General features: G+C 36.5%; 1 protein-coding gene across 1 annotated transcript in view; it reads left to right on the top strand.

Moving 5' to 3' along the window:
- The window catches only part of OBI1 (ORC ubiquitin ligase 1), a 42,838-nt gene that overhangs the window by 13,079 nt on the left and 3,193 nt on the right, over positions 1 to 26,566 (top strand). The window contains exons 3-5 of the mRNA XM_032864185.1: positions 2,063 to 2,154; positions 5,131 to 5,379; positions 9,054 to 9,142. Coding sequence (XP_032720076.1) covers positions 2,063 to 2,154; positions 5,131 to 5,379; positions 9,054 to 9,142 — 430 coding nt within the window. The remainder of the gene's footprint in view (positions 1 to 2,062; positions 2,155 to 5,130; positions 5,380 to 9,053; positions 9,143 to 26,566) is intronic.

Below are 26,566 nucleotides of genomic sequence, written 5' to 3' on the forward strand. Positions count from 1 at the left end.
ACACACAAAAACAGATTTGAAACAATCTCTAAATATTGTATATTTGGAGAAAGACTAAAATAGACAATTTTCACTAACGTCATTTTGCCTCTGTCATCCTGGATGGACTGGTCATTTGCATAATCTGTAAGTGAACACAGGAGGGGCACAAGCCACTATGAAAAATCTTAGAGCCTTGTGGAATTAACATTATGGTAGAGGCTATGCATGTGGACTAAAATATTAATGGTTTAAAGCAGCAGATGCTAAAGGTCAAAAGAGGCCTATAGAATTCAGGCAAGGAAATTCAGCTGGGAATATCAGGAAAGGCTTCATAAAGCAGGTGGCTTCACAAGATTTAAGAGTGGATAAAATTTCAACTGGTAAAGATTAGGGAGGGCATTTCATACAGAGGAAATTGTATGACCTAAGGATTAGAAGTTGGAAAACACAAAGCCTGTTTTTAGAAATGGTCAGTAGTTTAGTTTGGGTCTGACTACTGAAATAAGACTGAAAAAGTAAAGTGAGACTAGTGCGGAGAATCTTGAGTAATAAACTTATTCAGGGACTTGCTTTGTGGGTGAATAGAAGAGTAAAGTTAGCTGATGGTTTTGAACAAGGGAGTGGCAAAATCCAAAATGTGCTTGAGGAATATTACTTGGGTGATGATATGTGAGTTGGGTTGAAGGGAAGAGACACAATGTGAGTATGTCAGGTAAGAGGCTCAAACCCAGTTAAGGGAGAACGTGAATCTGGTTTAAGGATAAAAAATAACACTGAGTGCCATACCAGTGTGGGTAAAAGGGAGATAAAACTTGAACTAGAAGATCATTGAAAAATTAAGTATTTAAAGAGCTTCTTTAGTGTTTGGATTTTATTTTGTAAGTTGTAATTCTTAGATTACAGAAATTAAAATGATTTTTACTTGTTTCTGCTTTAGGAAAAATTGAAAGTGAATCTGTCATTTGTACAGAAAACACTTTTCAGAAAACCTAAGAAGTGATTGTAATAATCCCAATTTAGGGAAAATGGACTTAGTAAGATTCTTATAGTGGGAATGGAAAGGAAGATATATACTAGAACAAAAGAAGAACTAGTAGGACTTTGAAACTAAGAAATCCAAAGAAGGAATCAGAGATTATTACAAGGTTTCTTTCTTGGTACCTGGGTGAAATACGGTAAAGAAATATTTTTCTGTTGTGAACTCTGAGGATTAAAATAATTTGAATGTGTTTTCCCCAGCTTCTCCTCACGTTGCTTCTCCTGCCTTGATATCTAAGTGATAGTTCATAAATTAATTCAAGTAAAATAGCTCATTCATCCGTACTTGGATAGAACGTCCTGAAAAAGAACATCTGTAAGATGCCTTTGCTGTCATGATACTAAGAAGTACAAAGAAAATAACCACAGCATAGGTGAAGAGCTCTCAGGAAGAATTCATTTTAAGTATATTTGTATTGTGTTATGGGCATACAGTTAATGCTGTGATTCATAATCTATCATAACTGGGTTGTTAGATTCAGTAAAAAGATGCATTAATCTTTTCATTTGTGTTATCAGTATCTAGGTACGTTTGAATACATTGGTTATAATAATATATATATCATAATATGAACTCATGCGTGTGTGTGTGTGTGTGTGTGTGTGTGTGTATAAGCATTGGATAATTACTTATGTGAAATTTAAATATAGATAATGTAGATAATATGTTAATTGGTTAAATATAAATATAATCATTAGTTTTATAATCATTTAACAGTTGTCTGGTATTCAGATTTTGCAGTAATCCATATTTGATAATTAACAAAATATAGCCTTTGCCTCATTGAATTTATTATAATAAGATACACAGGTAATGAACACCTGTGATATTTTACTGAGGGTATTATGGTGTTATTTGATATTTATCTTTTCTCAAGATTGAGCTAGAAAAAAGCGTTAGGTGGCAGCCCCAAGTGTGTATGTAAGGGAAAGGGTACAAATTTAGCTGGAGAACTATATAATACAATAAGAAAACCATTTATCTTTGTTTTCATACTGCCTAAATCAGAATGAAAGTTCGATTTTTTTTTTCCCCTTGTAGGAGGAACAAGTGAAAGTGAACCTATGCTAAGCCATACAGTCAGGAAGCACCTTCGGAAAACCAGACTTGAGTTACTCCACAAAGAGTATGAGGTAAATAGTAATTATAATTTAAAATTAGGACAGCTTTGAATTCAAGCTAAAACTGAGGTATCCGAATCCCTGGACTTTTTAGAGTAAACATCCAATGAAATCTTATTTCAGGTGCCATTTTAAAAATATCTTGTCTGAGGGCCGCCTGGCTGGCAGCATGTGATGCTTGATCCTCAGGGTCCTGGGTTCAAGCCCCATGTTGGCTGTGGAGCCTACTTAATATCTTAGTTGATCTTTTTTTTTTCTTTTTCCCTTTTCTATTTCAAATAGAAGACAGGAACAAATATAAGCATTCTTTTCCCTTTTTTAATTCCAAATTTGTCCTAAACAGACACATCATTTTATTTGCTCCCTCAAGTTGGGAGAGAAAAGAAACCCTCTTGTGAAAGTCAGTCTTCTAGCCCCCACAGGACATGATGAGTGCTCTGGTAGGTAAACAGTGACTGTAACTTTCATTCCATTTTGCTTCTCTATAAATTCCCTGATAATTCTATGCCTGATTAGTTTTCGTAAAATAAATATACCTATGTCAGCTACCAGTGGAGAGATTTTAGTGTGAAATATGCTATTTTCCTTTTTTTAATGTTAATCAGTGAGATTTGTTTTTGTTTGCTTTTTTTAAATAAAAATCTTGTATATTTGGGGCACCTGAGGGGCTCATTCGGCTAAGTGTATAACTTCATAGGCTCAGAGTCTTGGGATGGAGCCCCATGCAGGGCTCCCTGCTAATTGAGTCTGCTTATCCTTCTCCCTCTGCCTCTCCCCCCAGCTTGTACTTGAACTCTTTCTCTCTCTCTCTCTATCCCGAATAATAAAATCTTTTTAAAAAATTAAGAAATTGCATATATTTATGTGCCCACAACATGATGTTTTGATACATATATCCATAGTGAAGGATTGTGTCAGTCAAGCTAACTAACATAGCCGTCTCCTCACCTACTTATATTTTTGTAGTGAGAGCACCTGAAACCTACTTTGCTAGCAAATTCCAGTATTCAGTACAGTATTAACTGTAGTCATCATGCTGTATGTGAGATATCTAGACTTACTTATCTTATATAACTACAACATTGTACATATTAACCCATCTCCTTTCTCCTACCTCCCCATTTCCTCTACCTTCCCACCCTGGGTAACTACTGTTTAACTCTGCTTGTATGTACCTAGTTTTTTTAAATACCACATTTTAGTGACATTGTGCAGCAGTTTTCTTTCTTGTGAAGCCAATTTGATATGGTGATGGAAATTTTCCAAATTAGCTTCATGCTAATGGAATATGTTTATTTGTTGTTTGTTTGTTTAAAGATTTTACTTATTTATTTGACACAGAGAGAGAGAGTGCTCATAAGCAGGGGGAGCAAGAGAGGGAGAAGTGAGCCCAATGCAGGGCTCAATACCAGGACCCTGGGGTCATGACCCAAGCTGAAGGCAGATGCTTTACCGACTGAGCCACCCAGGTACCCCTGGAATATGCGCGGTTTTTAAGCCCAGTTGTTATTTTATGTTGACTCCAGAGGGAATATTATTAATCTCTTATTTTAATATAGAATATTTTTAAGTTAAAGTATATGCATGGAAACTGCTTTCAGTTGCCTCAAAAATATTTTGAAATAAAGTGGGGATTAAATAAATGACTGCATAAATGTTCGTTCATATATGTTTTCCTATTCATATTTGTTTTTTCATTAATATATTAATTCCAACAAAAAACTTACTTTCTTATTTATAACGCTATTTAACTTGATGTGTACTGCAATTTAAAATAGTAAATAGTACTGTCTGTTAACTCTAAAATGTATTCTTACATACTTAATATTTATCATACTTAGGTATTAATCAGATTAATCCTTTAAAGAGTTCACTGGCTATTGAATTACTTGGAGTTTATTTTCTAACAACAGAATTTCTAATGATCTTAGTTTAAGATGAAATATCTACTATAGATTAGTAAGTGGTATCACATAAAAGAATTCTAGACCAAATGTTTAGGAATTAGATTTAAGACAGTAAGCAGTTCCAGATAGGGAAAACTATTACTTAAAATAGTCACAGTGGTAATAGAAGAACCAGAATGTAGAAGAGTTAAAAGTAAAACTAAAAATTAACTGCACGTATTCTTAGTGGAAAGTAGAAGGACATGGTATAGGGTTACACTCCTACTTCAAATGCAGAAGCAAAAATATAAACATCAAATAAAACTATTATGACCCTGATCAACACTGTCTGTTTTTTTTTTTAAGATTTTATTTATTTATTTATTTATTTGAGAGAGAGAGAGAGAGAGAGAGAGAGATCACAAGTAGGCAGAGAGGCAGGCAGAGAGAGAGGGGGGAAGCAGGCTCCCTGCCGAGCAGAGAGCCCGATGCGGGGCTGGATCCCAGGACCCCGAGATCACAACCTGAGCCTAAGGCAGCGGCTTAACCCACTGAGCCACCCAGGCGCCCCAACACTGTCTTTTTTTAATTCCTCTCACTAAAGCAGTTAAAAATGCCTAAGAATTTTCTTCTGTGGAGTCTACTTCCTTGTTGAATTCATGTGACTTGTCTTGTTTTCTGGCTATCTTCAATAAAATTCAAGATTTGACATTTTAATTTTTATTTTATTTTATTTATTTTTTTAAGTAAGTGGAGCCCAGTACGGGATTTGAACTCATGACCTTGAGATCAAGAGCTGAGCTAAGATCAAGAGTCAGACATTCAGCCAACGCAGCCACCCAGGCACCCCAACATTTTTATTTTTTTAACCAAACTATCACTGAATTAAAATGAAGGCAGTGGAAATGCCCGCTTTTATCAGAGTCAAATACGTTTTGAGAATTTCAGCTCTATGTGACTTTTTGCTTATTAAACTATTCTGATGCATCTGTGTACCTACAGAATTTTGAGTATAAAATTTTAAAAACACATTGACCTCAATTTAACATACATATGTGTTTAGTATCTGTGTCTATTTAATGGTCATGTGATTCTTTTTCAGGATGAAATAGATTGTCTGCAGAAGGAAGTAGAAGATCTTAAGAGTAAAAATCTCAGCTTGGAGTCACAGATTAAGACTATTCTGGATCCTTTAACCTTGATGCAAGGCAACCAAAATGAAGACAAGCATCCAGTTGCAGAAAATCCAAGTAAAATCGACCCAGAAACTGTAGCAGAGTGGAAGAAAAAACTTAGAACAGCTAATGAAATCTATGAAAAAGTAAAAGATGATGTGGATAAGTTAAAGGAAGTAAGTAGTGGTGGTTTTTAAAATTCTACTGTAGTTGTTTTTTAAAATTCTGTAATTCAAGTGCCTTCAAAAGTAAAAATAGCCATATTAACTTCACTCATTAGAAGATTTTGGAGGAAAGACAAAAATCTCTGGAAGAGCATTTAAACAGTAGAACTTTTTCCTTCTTGAATGTCATTAGCTGCCAAGAACTATCAGGTCGTTCCATTTGTGACCATAATTGGAGACTCGTGCTTCTGTATGAGTTTGCGTCTTCTTGTACAAGAGTGACATCAGTTTAAAGGATGTGTTTCTATACCCCTCTTTGTGTTTTGCCTTACTTTTTTTCTTAAGCTTGTGTCAGTGACTGCCCTATATGAATGAAAATGAACATGTATCCAATTCCCTACCTATAAAATGGAATGTTTAGAACATATCTTTTCTAATACTACCCTTATCTGATTTTTAAGATTGTAAGTAGTTAAAGACTTAATGACTAATTCCAAGGAAGCTTTGAGTAGTTGCTTTAAAATACTCGATGTAAAAAAGTATTGTAGCTTATGGAGTGGGTTCATTTTCTTCATTTATTCTTCCTTTCATCCAACAAGATAAAGCATAGGTGGAAAGGCAACCTCTAGGATTTTCAGTCTAGGAAAAGAAAAGAGATCCCTGTCATCAGTATGAAAGCTTGTTACAACCAAGCGCTGGAGGGTTTTGTTGGCCAAAGGGACCAGCCTTTGGCTTTCATTTCAAGTGTATCCACAGTGGAGTCCTGTGCTGAATGGAGATGGTTTTGTGGTATCCATGTCCACAACCACCCGTTTAACCTGTCTGCATTCCCGTAAACTATTGTTATTGTGTGGAATTATTAAATCCAGTCTCCTTGAAATCATTAATGAGCTCTTTAAAGAAGTACCACCACATACTGACCCTTAGATCCTGTGAAGCTAAGTAACATAGAAGTCTGCAATTTAGTGTAAATACCAAGCCATCTTCACATACCTACCTCTAAAATAAATGTTGTTTGAGCTCAGAAAAGGCCAAAATGAAAGAAGGGAACTTCTTGCTTTCAGAGAAAAAAGAAACTACAGATGTAATTGCACTAAATTTGTAACAAGTTTAGGGAAGTGTGGAGTTTCTTTGGGTATTGAAGGCCAACATTAGCCTGTTGGTTTCCAGAAGAGCATATAAAAAGGAAAGATAGCTGGAAAGTTACAATACCATTAATCTACAATGTCCCTTTAACTTCCTTTCGTATTCTTGAGCTATTATTAAGTTCTACGTGGTTTCCTTTATAGTTATTAAACTTCATTTAAGTTTTTGGCAATAAAATGCTTCTTTGAAGATGAGGATCTGTATGAAGATATTACTCTGGGCTTGTAAAAGTGGTGTAGGGGTTTTTATGTGAAAGAGAAGTACATAAAACACAGTTTTTCTTTGCTCTTTTAAAGGTTACGTGTTAAATTCAATACCCAAAGCTACCTCAGAATTATTTGGGATATTTAATAAGCCCATTTTGGATGCCTGGTGGTGGTATTATGTAGTACTAGGCAATAAACTAGGACACAAACGAAGCAAAATTTGAGTGTGAAGTACAAAATAACAAATACAGGAGTACGAGAGATTCAGACTGCATAGCATGAGTGAAATGGAGTTGTTTTCTGATGTTTCAAGGCCTAGGTAGATTTTGAAACCATTATGAGGCCAGTATCCTTACCCAATCAGTATTGCAATGCAAAATAGTTCTCTGAAGTCTTCATTACTCTTTTAGGTGCAACAAATGGGCAGAACTTTGCCCTTTGTAATCTTGACCCACCTAAACTGAAAATGCCTTTGATGGTTGGGTGGGGGGGAAGAAAATACCTCTGATACCATTGAGGAACCAGCCAGCTCCTAATGAGGATATTAGAGAGCCACAGTACTGGTGAAAGATCTTGAAATGTAGTGATACAGTATGGAAGGGATGGGGAAAAGAAATCAAATGAGTTTCTAATTTAAGCTTATCATCATCATCAAAAAACATTCACTAAGTGCCTCCTCTTATGGTGCTATGTTTGAAAGCTTAATTCATTGTAAATGATTTTCCTTGCATCTTCAGAGGGGCAGTAATAGTGTTTATCAGTCACTTAAAGAATTAACCCTCCACAGTACTGTTTGGTTTGCAACCACGAGGATAAGCAGCTGCTCAAGAGCCCAGAAAGAACCTACATGAGTGTAAGTGCAAGAGCTAGCTAGCCTTTGTGCCCAGAAGAATGTTCTTGCCCTTCCTCTCTTGTCATCCTCCTAGGATATTTGTGTGTAGGTGGATGAGCAATATAGTCAGAAGTTCTGGAAATTAGTCAAAAACATCTGTCAGAATTTTGAAATCTGTTTTTAAGTATTTTGGGTTAAGCCTTTTTGTTGACAGTAGTTTTTGTGACCCATTCACTTTAAAATGTTTTAGATGTCAATGTTCTAGTCAAACAAAAGACAATTCTCTTGCCAAGTTAGTGAGATTGGTTTCTAGGCTAGGGAATGTTATTCTTTGGAATTAAAAAATGCCATGACTGAGGAATTTAAATAGCTTTTAAGAAGACTCTAAAATTGAGGCACACTGCTTTTTGTATAGAATCAATATTTAACTTCTAAATTTTCTAGCAATTAATGTTTTGTTAGACAATTTTTAGGTGTCAGACAATTCAAAAAGAAAGTCATAGTTGGAATTTTTTTTTTTAATCAAAAGATAATTCTTAGAATTTATTAGAAAGTTTTGACCCAGGACTCCTGGGTGGCTCAGTGGGTTAAGCCTCTGCTGTCAGCTAAGGTCATAATCTCAGGGTCCTGGGATCTAGTTTCATATCAGGCTCTCTGCTTAGCAAGGGGCCTGCTTCCTGTCCCCACACCCCTCCTGCTTCTCTGCCTACTTGTGATCTCTCTCTCTCTGTCAAAATAAATAAATAAAATCTTTTTTCTTTTTTTAAAGATTTTATTTGTTTATTTGACAGACAGAGATCACAAGTAGGCAGAGAGGCAGGCAGAGAGAGAGGAGGAAGCAGGCTCCCTGCTGAGCAGAGAGCCTAATGCAGGGCTTGATCCTAGGACCCTGGGATCATGACCTGAGCCCAAGGCAGAGGCTTTAACCCATTGAGCCACCCAGGTGCCCCAATAAATAAAATCTTTAAAAAAAAAATTTGACCCAGTTTTGAGAACCCCAGAAGTTGTGGGCCAAGGCATTTGGGAAAGCCTTTTGGTTTAATTATGTTAGATTTGTTATCACTAAAAAACTATTTTTTTAAGTAGCAACCCAAAATCAATCTTATAGCTCAGAGTTCATGAGAATTAACTCTTAGCATTAGTTTTACAAATGATTCCATATAGTGTAATGTTACCATGCTTAGAATATTCATTTATGTGAAAAGGAAAAAAAATAATTGCCATTAGTATAGTCCTTTAATGACTCTAAGATAACTAACATAGCTCTGTTTATTTCCCTGGATAGGAGAATTGCAAAGTGCTTTGGGATTATGGATTAAAAATGCTTTGTTGTGTTCACAGTTTCACAAGTCATTCCCAGTGATGATTTTAAGTTTCTGAAGGCCATGTGCTAGTATTTAATTTTCTGATATCACGCTAAAAAATACAGATGGCTCATGACATAATTTTTACAAGGTACTTGTTTTAGCTTGTGCTTAATTATTTTCAACTCTTTTTTAAAGGCAAATAAAAAATTGAAATTGGAAAACGGTGGCCTGGTGAGGGAGAATTTACGACTGAAGGCTGAAGTTGATAACAGATCACCCCAGAAGTATGTATTTTGCTCATAAAGCAGTGTTTCAGATTATGTTAATATTTTAGAATAAGCTGCTATTATTGTATGTGTTTTCATTGGACTATTTTCATTGAAACATGTAGATTTAAATAGAATGCCTTGCCTCTAAAAGTCAAGTGGATACTTACATTATTGGTGAAATCTTTGTGTCATTTAAGGCTAATTTTGAAGAAAGGATTTCCTCCTTATCTTTTCCTTATCTGAGTAGCAAGAGGATTGTTTTCTGTGACCTAAGACAGGAGAACTTTCGCTTGGTTTCATATGTAAATGTTTAATAGTACTAACAGAGAGTAGGGCGATTATAATGCCCTTCAGATATTCTCTGAAATAATCTTGATAGTCATTAATATGTGTATAGTGCTTTCTCTTTGCCAAGTACAACAACCTATGGTGTACTTATTAGTATTCTCCATTTACAGATGAGAGGACAGAGGCATGGAGAGATTAAATTAATTTATCCAATCTGCACAGGGCTAGTAAGTGGTGGAAATAGGATTTGAACCCATGTAGTCCAGTCCCAGAGTCCACGCTGTGTTACATTACACAGAGAACCTTTACATTATTACATTAATCATTATATTAGAAAGCATATCTGAAATAGAGTTTAAGGCATTATTTGTTGAAGTTTAGACTGATTTTAGTTGTACAATTAAGTGAATCTATTCTTCCTTTAGGATGGGTTAGTTTTCATTCCGTTCCAAGTCAGAAAGTACAAGTATTGACCTCTTTAGCAGTTTGTTTAAAATTATAAGAAATAATTGAGAATTGAAAATTGAAGATGGAGAAAAGATAGGAGATAACACTTGAAGTGTTTCTTCTCCGGGGGAAAAAAAAAGACAAGTAAGCAGAGAATATTGCCCTCCATCCCTCTTTGAGGGGTGGCATATCAGAACTCCACATTTTCCTTCTGTAATTACTAGACTTCATTTCTTCCTACTGGAAGAAGCTCTCTGCTTATCATATGAAAAAGAGAAAACATTACCTTTAGTAAAACCAAGTGTGGTATCAGGAATGGTAGAAATAAACCATAATTATTCAAAACAGAGATGACTAACCAATAGAGAAAGAAGCATAGCTTTTACTTTTAAATAGTTACTTCCCCTGTGCTTTCCAACCTCATTTTTCTTTCACTGTTCAGATAGTGTTCTGCTTTGACAAATTAGTGAAATAAGCTTAGGAAATGTTGCTGTTATGTGGTGGTTTGAATCTCTGCTCCTCTCATTTATTGGCACCCTGCCCTGCCAGTCATAGTAATGCATGTCCATTAGCTGCATTTCCCACAGTGTGCTGAATGGAACTAAAGCTATTTTGTCTGTAGCTTTTATTTCTTGAAAGGTTGCCCACCAGATTTCAGATTTAATGCCAGCCACCAGGATGTGTTTTTAAATATCCATGGCTCCAACCTGATAAATAACAGAAGAATCTCACCTGAAGAAACCTGGCCTCTGACTATTCTAACAAACAGCCACACTTCTGAATCCCATATAACTTTCAGACTTGCTATCTTTAACTTCCATTCCTTCCCTTCAGGGGTAGGGAATAGTTTCACTTAAAAAGCGATTTGAACTGACCCCTATTCCAGATCAATTTGCAATGCATTGAGGTATTAAATGCATTGCATTTGATTTATAGCCTTGTTTACTCTGCATCACCAAACCCTAGTGGGATTCAGAGAGAAGCTGACCACAGCTGAAAATACCCAGATCTGGTTTATCTGAGGAGAGCTCCTATTTGTACTGAGAAAATATGAAATTTCAAGAGTTTAAAAGTAAATGCAAGCAAATAAAACCATCTGTTCCATTTTGTTCCCTTGATTAGGAAGTGCCTTAACCAGTTATTTTTCTTTTGCCTACTTGGTTAGGTGTCAAGGTGTCCATTTTATGCACACAGCTTTAGTTTCCGATGTATCCTTCAAATTTTGCAGACATACCCTACAAATCATGCAAAAGAGAGAGCTTTAAGGTTTAGATACTAGAGAGGAAAAAATTTAGAAGAGTGTAATTGCCAACTTGGGCTGTCAGAGCAAAATACTGTAGCAGGAGTGGCTTAAACATTGAATATTTATTTTCTCACGGTTCTGGAGGCTAGTCGTCTCAGATCAAGGTTCAGCTGTTTTAGTTTCTGGCAAAGGCTCTCTTCTTAACTTGCAGACAGCCACCTTCTCACTGTGTCTTCACATGTCTGAAAGAGAGTTTTTGGTCTCTCTTCCTCTTTTTTATCTTGGAGAGGGAGAAAGAGAGTGGGGTCGGGGAAGGGTAGAGGGAGAGAAAATCTTAAGCAGGCTGCACGCCCACACCCAGCACAGGGCTCAACCTCACAACCCTGAGATTATGACCTGAGCTGAAATTAAGAGTTGGATGCTCATTCAACTGAGCCACCCAGATGTCCCCTGTATTCCTCCTCTTATAAGGATATCAGTTCTGTCACACTAAGGCCTCATCCTTATGATCTTGCTTAACCTTAATTACCTCCTAAAGACTCTCTATTTATATAGTCAGACTGAGGGTCAGGGCTTCAGCATGCGAATTTGGCTGTGGGTGGAGAATGTAGTACAATCCATAGCAAAAGGTATTTCTTTCCAAGACACTCAAATCGTGCTGTTACCGATAACGAGAATAACAGATGATGTGGATAAGGGTGACTTAAACATTTACACTGGTCTCATGTAGATGGTGCTGTATAAAGTAATATATTTTATATTTCTTTAAAAACAGTGCCATAACCTTTTAAGGTGAAAAACTGGGTTATTATTTATCTTCTCTGTTACTGTTTTTCTGTTTTTTTTCCATCCATTATATACAGTCTTAAGGTGTGCCTGGATAATTTTCCTTCCTCAACTTTAACCTAAAAGCCTTTTTCAGCAGTATGTTAGATATTCTACTAAGCATATTCTTCTCGGCTTCAGTAATATCCATTCTGTTCCTTGTCAAAAATCCATTGTCCTAATATCTAAACTGGTGGTCCAAAAAATGGGATCTTTTTCTTTGATTTTATATAGCCAGTTCCTGAATTTTTCTTCTCTTCTAAAATAAGTTTATTTCACTATGGAAAATGATATGTTTGCCCTTTCAGTTTTCTTTAAATGGACTCCTTTTTTTTTTTTTTTGAGATTTTATGTATTTATTTGACAGAGAGATCACAAGTAAGCAGAGAGGCAGGCAGAGAGAGAGGAAGAAGCAAGTTCCCTGCTAAGCAGAGAGCCCTATGTGGGGCTCAATCCCAGGACCCTGAGATGACCTGAGCCAAAGGCAGAGGCTTAACCCACTGAGCCACCCAGGCGCCCCTAACATGGACTCCTAAGAGAATCATATCTAATGTTTGTAACTCCAGAGGTGGTGATATGTCCTTTAGTTTACAAGGCCGATAATTTGAAGAAAACTTACTCTCCCAGCCAGCCTGGGAGTACTGAATGTTTATTTACTTAACGCTGTACAAGGTGCATTGAACTAGATAAAGTAAATACTCTACCTGACCTTTAAAGTAGGTTAGGTTGCCATGCTATAATTTCTCTTACTACTCTGTACTTTCCCATCATAGCACATATCATAATTGCTAGTTTTTAATATTTTGTACAACTGTTTTACGGCTTTCTTCTAAGCCAGGACTATAGTTGTATTCACTATTTTAGCCACTGCATTTTATAGAGTTCTGGCTGTATTCTTCTCCTAATATATATTTGTTGAGTAAAGGGATGATAAACATAGCTCTTTTTTTTTTTTTTAAGATTTTATTTGTGTATTTATTTGACAGAGAGGGAGAGAGCACAAGAAGGCAGAGGAGCAGGCAGAGGGAGAGGGAAAAGCAGACTCCTTGCGGAGCAGAGAGCCCAGCGTGGGGCTCGATCCAGGACTTGGGGATCATGACCCAAGCCAAAGGCAGATGTTTAACCAACGGTGCCACCCAGGAGCCCTGATAAACATAGCTCTTAAGACTAGGAGGAAACAAGACAGATCCCAAATGTGGTACACTTAAAAGGAAAAATGGCTAGGTGGTGTTATATGCAGCTGATGAATCACAAACTCTACCTCTGAAACTAATAATATGTTATAGTAGTTGATTTTGAATTAATTGATTTTAAATTTTTAAAAATGAATTAAAAAACATTGACAAAATGGGAAGCAGGATGTGCTTTACAATAATAGAGAATTAAGAGTCATAATCAGATGCAGTATATGGATCTTCTTTGGATATTGATTCATAACAAAGCATTCAAAGACATTTTTGAGGCAATTGGGTAAATTTGAATATGAGCTGGATATTAGGTGATACCAAGGGATTACTGTTAATGTTATTTAGGTATTGTGGTTACCTAAGAAAAATGTCTATATTTTCTTCTAGAAATGAATACTAAAATGTAGACTATAGAATATTTTAATAGAAGAAAGGGGATGTATAATAAAAAAATAAAACCCATGAAACGTGGTTCCTACCTCTAGAAAGCTCATAATCTAACGAAGGCAAGAGACAAAAATATATGAAACATATACAGAACAGATACTAAATCAAATATCAGAGACCTCAGTAGGAGTTTAGGGAATGACCAGTGTGTTGCAATGGTGAGAGTGTTTATCAAAGAGACAGGACTTGAGGGCACCCGCGTGGCCCAGTCTGTTAAGCGTCTGTCTTCGGCTTGGGTCATGATCTCAGGGTTCTGGGATCAAGTCTCATGTCAGGCTCCCTGCTTAGTAGGGAGTCTGCTTCTTCCTCTGCCTCTGCTGCTCCCCCTGCTTGTGCTCTGTCTCCCTCTCTCTCTCTCAAATAAGTAAATAAATAAAATCCTTAAAAAAAAAAAAAAAAAAGAGGGAGGACTTGAGCCTGGCTTTGAAAGATGGAGATTTCTATGAGAAGGAAAGCATTCTGAGCTAGAGGGAAACAGCTTGAGCTGTTAGAAATACTAAGTAGTCCCTTTAGTTCCAGTCCCTTGTCTCCAGTAGTAGCTACAGTTACGCTTGAGAAACATGGTGGCTTCCTTCTCAAACTCATCAGAGCAGAAGTCCTCTATGTAATTTGCATATCTCTCCATTGTGACCTTCATCACCCCGCTTAAATAGCTGGTTAGCATGATTCCACGATATCCATCATTCTTTAAACAGAAAGGCCTGTTCTCAGTCTCCTGTTCAGTGGGGAATACCAAGCGTGTCACACCTCCACATGGTAAAAAATACAAGAATGAGAAACTTAAGGGAAGACTTTAGTGTTAACATTTCTCATATTCCTAAATATCCTTGGCTTCAGTTACTATTCCTAAACTGTGCCCAGAAATGTGGATATACTTGTTCTTGATAGAATTAGGAGTTCCTTAGTAATTTTTTTTAAGCTTGAAGAGATATGAAGAATTGACTTTTAAAGCATTAGAAAGTTTCATGCCCTCTCTGAGATCTTTCTCTTCAGTTGTGCCATTTTTTTTTTTTTTTTTTTTTTTTTGCTCTGGGCACATTAGGCAGGGTTTTTGTGGTTTGTGCCAGCTATTAGGAGGCTTTAGTGGAGCAACAGTTCTTATCCTTGGCTACTAACTTACCTTAACAGCCTAGGGTGTTAAACTCCATGTATAAAACTCTGTAGGCCATTACTCTCAAACTTGGTTATAGTTGGATTAATGGCTTTCCTTTCTGGAAATATGTATTCAGGAATGTTATGTGTTCTTGTCATTGTGTCTTTAGTGAGGTCTATGGATTTGATAATGTCTCCCTGTATGCAGCTCTTCTACTGCACAGCAACCCCAAGGCTTGTCATTATGGACCAGTCTTCCCCCACCCCTGCTTCTTCTGGGGGAAGGTAAAGGCTCCAGATACTCTCTGGATAGTGAATAGTATTTTCTGTTATTAGTATAAGAAAAAAAAGTACTCTGAAGAGGAAAGGATTGATTTCATAGATTATGACCTGGGATTTCTTCTCTTTTTGCTGTATTTGTGTTCCTTGATGAGCCATCTCATTTACTCCCATAGCTTTAATAATCATCTACCTGTATGTCAGAGATAAAATAAAATATAATAAATCTTTGTTTGGTTTTACCTTTTTTCCTCAGCTATAGATTCATATTTGTCTATTTGATACCTTCGCCCAAGATCCTCTACCTTAAATTCACCACATAGTGTGGTGTTCAAATAAATGCTTAGCACTGGAGGCAGATTACCTGGATGCAAATGTCCCTGCTTACACTCTGCCCCTCCTTCCCCTACCCAGTTCATTTTCACCATACTTGAAATTGTGTTTTTATAAAATACAAATCAAAATTTATATAAAAGTCTCCTACCTAAAACTGTCCTGTTTGTTTAGTTTTTTTCCTAAAATAAAATCCGGATTCTTCACAAACCAGTCTATGTTTGCCTGTTCCACTTCATATCATTCTTCTGGCTCATGCTGCTCCAGCCATACTGGCCTTCCTCTGTTTCTAAAACATGATGGACTTTTTCTTTTTGCTTAGAATGTTCTGCTTCCATATCTTTATGTGACTGACTCCTTCTGTCATCAGATTCACAGAGGCCTTTCCTGAACATTATTCTGAAGCAGCCCTCTGCTTTAGTACCTTCTAAATTCCTTACTCTGTCTTATTGTGATACCACAGTGATAAAATCATGGCATGACGAAGCAGTATAGTGTGTGATTTTGAGCACAGGCTCCAGAGTCACACTCCGTAGGACTGAACTCTGGTTTTGTCTACTTACTCTCTGTGATTTGGGGGAAGACAGTTAACCTTTTTGTATCTCTGTTCTTGACTTCTGTGAAATGAGGCCAATAGTAGTACCTATCTTACAGGTAGTAGTAAGGGTTAAATAAATTAAAACTTGAAATGTACTTTTAATGAATTAATGAATTAATGAAATGTACTTCAGTACTAGCTCACAGCTAGTACTGAACCCAGGTTATAGTATTATTGTCTTCCTAACCCTAATCAGTCTGAAATTATCTTGTTTGTTTAATTACTTGATCTGTTTGTTGTCTGTCCCCTCCATTCTTAACTCGAAGCTCCCCAAGGGTAAGAATCTTACTGCCTATTTCCTTTACTTGCAAAACCCCAGCACCTGAAAGGCATCTGATAAATATTTGTTGAATAATTAAATGAATAGATAAATAACAGTCAATAAATTACTTAATCCCTTGGAGCCATTATTTTCGTTATATAAAATGTGGATGAACGGAAGTAATTTTATGTCCTTGGAACCATGTGTAGCACAAAGAACTGATAGAGGTGTGTGTCTAAATAATTGTATCCATTATCCTTTCTACTCCAAAGATTGTTTATCCTCTTGCTTTGTTCCTATCCTTAATGGCTTTACTATTCATCTAGTTGCCTCAGATAAACACCTCAGTCTTCTTTATCCACCCCTTCTCCTCATCCCACACCTAATTGTTTAGTATATTCTATCTATCCTACCTCTTAAATGTCTGTAATCCATCTTCATATTCCCAGTAGTTTAGATCCACATGATTTCTTGCTTAGTCTATTGTAACAATCTTCTGCTTATTCTTTTCCAGTCTTAACCCTAAAGCATCCGCCTTATTGCCAAGATTCCAAAATATATATTTGATCATCTCATTCCCTTATTTAATAACCTTTGATTCCCTATTGTCCTCAAATTAAAGCCCAAATTTCTTCATAAATATGGGAGGCTCTTTACAATATGACTTGAGCTTTGGCCTTTTCATGTCTTCTCCAACCTTCCCCTTCTTATAGTCTGCTTTGGCCAGACTGAGTTTCTTACTGGGTCCAGATTTGCCATGTTTCGACATGCCTTTGCACCTTTGCTCATGCCTTTTCCTTTGTTTTCCCTGGTCATCCCCAGTAGCCTCTCCCTTTTATTCTGCCTTGTTAATTCCTCTTCAGTTGTTACTCTATTTGAAGCCCTCCATGATTTCCTAAGACAGAAGAAACACTTTTCCTCTTGTTCTTCCCATTGTTCTTGTATTACTAAAGATCTGGTATACTGACAAGTTCCATGACTTTCATGCTCAGTTAATCTACCATTTAGCTTCTTGGAGCTAAGACATATTTATAAAAATGCATGCTGTATGTGTATCTGTCTAAAATACATGTAAGTGTGTGTATCACAATGTGTGTGTTTGTGCGTGTGTGTTCCTTCTCTGGAGACTGGGAGAAGGAAGGAGTCCTTCATGCTGCAGTGTGGAGGGAACTAACCAGAGAATTAAGATTTTGAGCTTTCTTGAAGCTAAAAGTACAAAGAGTTTATAAGGAAAAGAAATCCCAAAATTCTTGGATTTTCTCCAAATGAGAAGAGCGGAGGGTTTTCCTGAGTCATACTAGAGACTGGGACCAAGAAAGGGGAAAGGAGGAGGTGATTTTGCTGGGGTCCCAGACAAGATTTCTTATCTACGTCTCCTTACTTGAACTGGGTTTATCCTGCCTCTATCTGTCTCCATGCTGACTGAGCTGTGTCTCCTTGGTTCACAGTTCTGCTCTTCCTACACTGTGTCTCAAGACATGCCAGTACCACTCAGACTACTCCAGTCTTTTAGCTTCCCCGGCAGCACCTCTGGTCTTGCTGGCTTGGCTGTTGTCCCCTCTTAACTTATTCTGGCTTTTTTACTTCTCCTGATTCTGCTCTGACAAACGCCATGATTCCTGGTATTTGACCCCAGCCTGATCTGATGACTGATTCTGCTATGCCCTTTGGATTTCCCGGAAGGGGAACTTGTAGACTGTCAGGGGAGTCTGATGATACCCTGGGGCCAAACGGTGACAGCCAGGTGTGCGCAGGCCCCTCAGCTGCCTGAGGGGCCCTTCTCTGGTTATTCAGCTAATTGGGGATGGACAGTTCTTGCAGTTTTCTGTCAGCTTGTCTTTATTGTATTGATAAGATATTTTAGGAGCCCACATTGCATGCTAATGACTAAGCAATAAGGTCGTTGGGAATATTAGTAACTGCTTAAGAACAAGAATGTCTTCTACTCCTTTTGTTTTCCTTTCTCTTACCCCTCAGCATACTTTAAGTCTTCATAATAATGTCATCATAGTAATAATTACAGGGTGGCTGGATCACAGTCTTTTTTGTTTTATTTTGTTTTAGATTGTTCCTTAAGGTGAGAGAGAGGTTGATTTAACTGTGGTGAAAATGTATAGATAAATACCAGTCCAGAGATTTTTGAGTATGCTTTTTTCATGTAACAATAGTTGTCCTCTTATACTGTTGAGATTTTGTTAAGGTTATTATATTTGGGAAAACATATAAGTCCTTTATTCCTTTTAGAACTGTAAAAAGATATGAAATATCTTTTGTGTATAGTTTATTTCCTTCCACGAAAGATTAGGATCCCCACTGATGTCCTATAAACTCAAAGCTGATCTTTTCTTTTGAGGCAGAAAATTAGGGTGCATTTCTATGTGGAATTGAAGTGAAATGTATTTATCAAATAAAATGGAATTTATTTCATAGTTAAAAGAGTAGTCCACCTTCACAGGTGCAATATATATATATATATATATATATATATATATGCACACTATATAGATAGATAGATAAATATAGATATAAAGATAGATATAGATAGGTAGATATATCAGCCCTTTTTAGAGACCACAAAAGGGAATCTGTTCCTCTTCAATTTACATATGCAGCCCAATACTAAGGTTGTTTGTGTTAAGAATTTCTAGGTATCTCAGCAAGACTTTTCAACGTCACAATTTCCAACTACAAATACATGGTTAGTTTAGCTTAATAAACACACACACATATAAAACTTCCTTTAAAATTGTATCAATAATGTGAGCTGTTATTTTAAAACTCTGCTCTACGTTTGGAAGCTTCTCTTTCTTTGAAAGTTTGCAAAGCAGACTGTACCTTGATCTTTATACTTCTGGGAGGTTGAAGAAGGAAGAATGGCTGCATGGGCCTTAATTCTTTATCAGTTCCACTGCTCGTGTGACCTTTGTCTTTAAGGAGGAAATCGTGACTTTTTTTATTCTTGCAAATGTTGAAGCACTTTGTTTTATGCTAAAACTAAGAGGCAGCATAATATGGCTTGTATTTTTTTTATTCCTCAATATTAGACCCCGGGACAAGTACCTATGTGATGCTTTGGCCCTAAAATTTTACATTTTTAATTTTCTCATTTCACCTAAGTAGCATTGTTTTCTTATAGTTGAAGATGCCTGCTGATTATGCTTGAGGTATGCAAAATGATCATATATACTTTCTGTTGTTAGCACACCTAAAGATGGGGTTTTCAAATTTGTGGTTTGGGTTCCAATTTAGTTTACATATCTCTGGTTAAAATAGCTACCTTCTTTGGGTTGGCATTTGTCAGGGTCATTTGTCTGTGCTATAGTTTCCTGCAAGGCCACTTTAATAAATGATATTTTGAAATTGCAAAATATTCTTGAACTTGTGTCTAAAACATGGTAGATTTTTGATAAATATTTATCAACTTTGTATATACATATCTGTTGATCCCTTTTTTCCTCTCCATGTTTTACTAGTATGTGTATGTATTAGTAAATATTACAATAATCCTAGTTAGTTAACTGTGTGTACAGACTGTGTGCTCAGCAATCCTAGCTTGTGTTTTACATTACTTTACAGCATAAATAGGTACTTATATTACTGAAGAAGGGAGCTCATGTTCAGGCACTTCATATAATGTCAGACATGGTGTTTAGACTCAGACACACTTGAATTCAAATCCCAGTTCTGTCACTTTCTGCAAATCCGTGAACAAGAGTGAGTCTTTTGAAGCTTCTCATTTCTCATCCTTAAAATAAAAAATAACAGATCTTCCTTCATTAGGTCGATAGGACAATTAAATCAGAAAGATAATATATAACAAGCATATAGCAATGTGCTGGATTTAAGTAAACATTTAGTAAATTTGGTTGCTGCTGTTATTTTTGTTGCTGTCATTATCAGTAGTGGTCAGGCTACTCTTAAAGACTTACTTGTTACACTTACTTTTGGTAAATTCCATCATGAAAGTTCATTTATTTATTTATTTGATTATGGGTTGTTTCTTTCTTTCTTTTTTTATTTGATGGTGGTCCAGAAAACAGAAATGTTGCCTTGAGTCATCGGGGGGAAGAATTTCTTCCTATTTTCTTAGTATGGTTCATATTATTTAACATATTTTTTGTGGAACCAACTCGTGTCTAGGATTGGTCATAGACGGTACTTTTATGATTAATAAATTTTCTAAGAACGTAGCATTTTCATCATTGGATGTTTACTTTTAAAAAGAGAAAACTCTTGAAACACTGGCAAGTCATACAGCTCTGCAGCAGATAAAAATCTATCAGCTACTTCCCAAAGCTTCCCTAGTAGTTTAAAGACAGAATGCCTACAACCATCCTTCTGACATGTGTACAAGGGTGAGATAGATAAGGGTAAACACACAAGCAACTCTTTGGAAACAGGTGAGAGCAAAAGACCCCCACCACCAGGTACAATTTTGAGCTTCCTATAGTCCTGGTCCTCTCTGCCCTTTTCCCCTGAAATATGCCCTCTGCCCACTTGCACACATAAGCACAAGGCAGAACACAGTACTGGGCCTCTCCCTTTTCTTCCCACTCCTATCAAAATTCATGTTTCTGAAGAGTTCATATTATAAGCTACTTCTGTTACCTGTAATCAAAAAGAGGAGTTTGCAAATTCAGGTAATCTCTGGTGAGTTTTACTTTAGGAGAAAATATTTAAGAAAGGGAAAAGAATAATGGAATGTTCTTCTCTTTGAAACCCTACCTCTGCTCTATGTTTAAAATAAGATACTTTCTAATATCTCTGAAAGTCAGGGAATGAGAAGATATGTAACTGGCAACTCTGCAATAAAATGCCCTCTATGAATGGGTTATTCTTTTAAAAAAACTTCCAAGACTCAAGTAAGTTTACTTGGTTTTCTTATATATCAACTATTCCTTTAGTATAGATAATCCTTACTTTGTACAATAGTGGAGGACCAAAAAAAGGCCATTCAAGTAAAAACCATGAAAAGCAGTCTTAATCAATGGGAAGAATCAAGTTCCTTTATAAACTTTAATATTTTTTGTCAAAACATTAAATCTCTTACTGTCAGTTATAAATGTTTATGGAAGTGAAAAGAGTAAAACTGATATTAGGACACTAATATTTAGTATAATTTAAACCATTAGAAACATTGTGAAATAAAGTATTTTATTTCTTTGTAAAAAAAACTGTGGGAAATAATCTGAATAGTGCTTGTCTTCTTATCCTATGACTTACGATATGAAGCTGCTAGCAACTTTTCTAATGCCTTGACGATTGTCATACTCCTGAGTTTGCATCAGCTTCGAACATTTTATCCTTAATGCTTTCAGTGTCATGAAATATCTCCATATTGTTTTAATGTGAAGTTTTTTGCTAACCTGCCACTTTCTCTAGATAACTTTATTCTTTTCATCAAAACTACTTTTCTCATTTATGTCAATAAGTTTGTCACTCCCAAATTCCTCAGGCATTGCCAGGGTCTCTCAGATGGTGGCAGTTTCAATGTTTCCATGGTCAGTTCTTCAATAACTACATTTACATTTGATTCCAGTTTTACTTCTGGCATTGATCACTATTTAGTTCTTTGCTGCACCTTCATTTTTGTTGGCCAGTTCTGTCTTTTGATGATCCATTCTTGTAAAATGTATGTGACAGTACTGCTTGTGTTACTGTCTGTGTGTGAACTGAGTAACAGATGCAGAGGGACCAACCACTTTCAGACTTGGAAAGAAGTGACCTGATTGGTCACTGATGTACATCTGTTATGTATGTACTGTTTTCTGAACTGAAAAGCAAGTATTGAAATATTTATTTTATGCAGTTTCATGCAGTTAGTTACAGTTAATATAACGTAAATTTGAGCCCCTTTGTTAAATAACTGGTGTTATTTACCTAAACTGTGGCAACTGAAATTTATGTGTATTGGAAGCATGTATGGCAAGGATATCAGTGCTGAAAAACTGTCACATAGGCCAGATCCTAAAAGCTGGTCCAAAGATTGCTTTCACTATGTTTCATAATTGCTACTTCATCTAGCAAGTAAGGAAAGGATATGAAATCAAAGATACATGGGGGGCAGATGGGTTCACTTCCCTCATGTCTCCCTTTGTCCTGAAGATGTTTTAGAAGTTTAGTGGTCTCAGCAACCCACTGGGCTTGCTGATTTTGTCCCTTTTGTTAGGGATGCCATTGAGAACTAGAGAGACAAGTTAATTGCTCAAGTTCTCATAACTAGTTAATGGCAGCATAGCACTAGAAGTTAGGTCTTTTGGTACTTCGTTCTGGCATTTATTCTTTTACCACATTTGCTTTCTTTTAATTCCCTTCAAGCACATCCTATTACTCCTGCATAATGGGCTATGAGAAAATCTGAACTAAGGAGCTTTTTGTTATTAGTCATACTCTATTCTAGGTGTAATACCTTAAAGGTCAAACTAATAGGACTTTCATTTCTCTTACTGTTAGTAGGAACAGGAACTATCTTGTACCTCTGTAGCTCTTCAGGCAAGGGGAGCCCTAATCCAGAATGTGTATATCCCTTAACACTGCAAGCTGAGAAATCCTTTAAGCTTCTCCCAGATTCTAGCACACTTCCAATATATCAGTTGTAACTCCCAAACTGCTTTACGATGTTTTCTCTGACATAATGAAGCCTTTGGCCATCACTGCTACTTTGAAAATCAAAGCCTTTTGGTCTCTAATGGAATGTTTATAAAAATACTCCATTTTGAAATTTGCTCAGGAAAAGGAAGTATGGTAAATGATGTTAGAATTCCCTCCGGCTTGCCTTGGCATTGATTCACTTAATGTTATGTACTCTGGAAATAATCTGGAATTAGTGTGAATAAGAATATTAAAACCCAAAGTTAAATAAGCTCTCATCTTCATTGTCTTCTTTTATAGAAGTATAGCATCAGATATGCAGATATTATTAACAAATAATTGTTATTTCTCTGTGACTTGATTAATTTCCTTTTGCCAAATCTAATACACTAATCCAGGGTAAGCTTAAAATTCCTAATAGCTATGTCAAAAGTCTCATATGTTTCCATTCTTTTGCTAAGGTTAAAGTGTCAGGTTTTTTTTTTTTAAGATTTTATTTATTTATTTGATTGAGAAAGGAGAGAAAGAGAGAGCATGAGCAGGGGGTGGGGCAGAGGGAGAGGGAGAAGCAGGCTCCTCACTGAACAGGGAGACAGGACATGGAATCATCCCAGGACCCTGGGATCATGACCTGAGCTGAAGGCAGATGCTTAACTGACTGAGCCACCATGTGCCATAAGTGGCAGGTTTTTTTTAGAAGGAGCAATATAAGATGGCAAGCCTGTAGTTTAAAAAAAAAAAACAAAGCACACACACACACACACACACACACACACACAAAACAAAACAGAAGCCACAGAACTATATTCTGTATATGTTGTTCTCTGTTGCTTTCCTTAGTGTCAATGAAAAAAACAAAACAAAACAGTCAAATGTATGAAACATTCAGTTTAGTAATATAGTGATTCAGAATACTTACATGTAAAAGAGACCCAAGGACCTTTGGCTTATCCTATGCTGTTGGATCTGTCTTAATGTAAGGCACTAATGCATCTATCTGAAAGTAGAAAATAACATCTATTCAAGAAATATTTAATGAGGACTGCTGTATACCAGGAATTGCTCTAGGGAGCTAGCAGTGAATGTAAGATGGTCAGACTCCCTGCTTTCCTGGAGCTTACACTCTAATCAGGGAGAGAAAGATTAAAAAATTACCTGGATAGGTTAATTAATTGATCAGTTCCATTGGCTTTCACTGTATATTTCTGTTAGTTTGCCCACCAGCACAGGCCTCTTATTAGCGTGGTAAAAAGGTCTGATCACTCAAAGTATTATAGACTTGTAAAGTATTGAAATGGAACTTTGGGGAATTGAGGGCAGTGACCTTTTAGAAAACAGCCAGCCCCATCAGTGATTTCTACTCGCTGTCCCTGTCAAATGTGCCCCCATTGCTGGCCTTTGTTGTTAGTTCTTATGGCACTTCAGCTTTCTGAAGTAACCCAGAATACATGGATGGGGCTGTCATTTTGACTTCAACTCAGAACCATTTGTTAACTTCTTTTAAAAACATAATTTAAAAAAAAGAAAAAACAGAGGGGCAAATGTAGCATCTTAAAGTGACATGTTTGAAATTCCAGGTTAAAACCTTCTAATAAAAAGCTGCTAATACTTTGGGAAACATTTCTTATTTGTCACTAGTCTTTTCTTACGTAAGCCTCTGAGTTCTCAAGGACATCCTTTAGTAATAGCTGACTTAACTACCTAATAACATTATTTTATTTTATTTATTTATTTTTAAGATTTTATTTATTTATTTATTTGAGAGAGAGATCACAAGTAGGCAGAGAGGCAGGCAGAGAGAGGGGTGGGGAGCAGGCTTCCCACTGAGCAGAGAGCCCAATGTGGGGCTTGATCCCAGGACTCAGACCATGACCTGAGCCAAAAGAAGAGACTTAACCCACTGAGCCACCCAGGCACCCCAACACTGTTTGATTTTAAATTGTTTGATTTTTCAGCACCTGGGTGGTATAGTCGATTGAGCATCCAACTCAATATCCGCTCAGATCGTGATCTCAGGGTTGTGGGATCAAGCCCCGTGTAGGGCTCCACATTCAGTGGGGAGTCTGTTTGTCTCCTTCTCTGCCCTTCCCCCAACTTGTGCCTCTCGCTCTCTGTCTCCCTCTAAAATAAATAAATCTTTAAAGAATTGTTTGATTTTTTTTTCTTCTTCTGAGTTTACCTTTATTGTAAAAATTGCATGTAAGAAATTAAGATAAATTTTATCTTGGTAAGCAAATTTAAGGCTGTCACTTTTGCTGTTTGCATTAAGTAAACATGCTACATGTTTTTTCCATTTAAAAATATGTGGGTTATTTGATTTTAGAATAGTTATTATCAAGAACTTAAAAACATTTTTGATGTCCTTAAGATATTCATCTGCTCTTTAAAATTCTCTTGCAGAAACTCTGTCAAATACTACATATATAAACTAAAACATTTTTCTCTAACAAAGAAGGAAAAGCTACCATCATTCTTTTAACCAGCTATTCATAGTAGTAAAATTGGTTTTAAAACAGGGGTACTTGTTATTGTAGCTGGTTTTGTTTTTGTTATACCTGTGGTTTTTGCTTTGTTTTTTAGAGGTTGATTGCAGTGAGTAGATCAATATTCAATACTATGTCTTTTAAGGCCATTATAGGCCTGAGATTTTATGAATCTGTATTTACCTTTGCTCTGCTTTTTTCCTCCCATAGTGACCAGAGCAGGAATTTTGTCAGAGTGAGCTAGAGAGTGAATTGGGCTGTAGTGTAGGAGGTGGTGTTGGGCATTGAGTGAGAGAGCACATGTAGTGGTTGTCTCTAAAAGGTAATTACTGTGGGTTTCTTCTTTGTTTTTTTGTTTTTTGTTTTTTTTTTAAATACCTAGTACAGAGGCGCCTGGGTGGCTCAGTTGGTTAAAATACCTAGTACATTCTCTTAATTGTAATAACTTTTAAAATTTATTTATTTATTTATTTATTTATTTCAGAGAGTGAGCGAGCGTGTGTGCACGTGGTGGGTGGGGAGAACAGAGGGAGAGGGGAAGCAGACTCTGATGAGCCGAAACCTAGGCAGGGCTTGATTCCACAACCCTGAGATCTGGACCTGAGCCAAAACCAAGGAACCACCCAGGTGCCCCTTAACTGTAATTATAATTAGGGGGGAAAGGAAGAAAAGATAAACCCATAGATTAAAAAAAAATTTTTTTTTAGAATCCATCTTTTCAAGTACTTTGCTCCAAACAGATAATCCGTGAATTCTTTAACAGGGGTCAATATTTAAGTCATTAAAAAGATTATAGAAAGAGACTTTTTAAAAGAACTTTTGTGGAGAGGGCAGAGTACCACTTAGGGCTCAATCTCATGACCCTGAGATCACGACCCAAGCAGAAATCAAGAGTCAGCCACCCAACCAACAGAGCCACCAAGGCACCCCCCAGTACCCATTCTTAAGGGAATAATGAAAACAAGATAATCCTGAGTAAAAGAAGTGAATTTTTGATATGTTCTTTTTCGGTTACTCTCCAAAATGTTCCTTTTCAGAAAATGTGAAGATGTTTTTATGTGTAATATATTGGAACCACAAGCACTGACTTTGTATTTCAAAGTTGGAAGAAATGAGATTGATGTCCCACACAGTTGTAAAATGCCAAAAATAAGTAGAGCTGGAATAAATTAAAGCCCAGTGTTCAGAAAAGCCAAGTAAAAGCTTCAGATCAAGAGTAGCTATAATTGAAAGGGTCCAAATAAGTATTTAAAACCACCCCTGCTGGGACTGCTAAGACTTCTGAATTTCAAATTGGCATTTTATGTTTGACAAGGTGACATTGTATAAGAAATGTATTGTAAAACACTGCCGTACGATAGGAA

This window comes from Lontra canadensis, unplaced genomic scaffold (assembly GCF_010015895.1).
Source record: "Lontra canadensis isolate GAN:19392208 unplaced genomic scaffold, GSC_riverotter_1.0 scaffold26, whole genome shotgun sequence".
NCBI lineage: Eukaryota > Metazoa > Chordata > Mammalia > Carnivora > Mustelidae > Lontra > Lontra canadensis.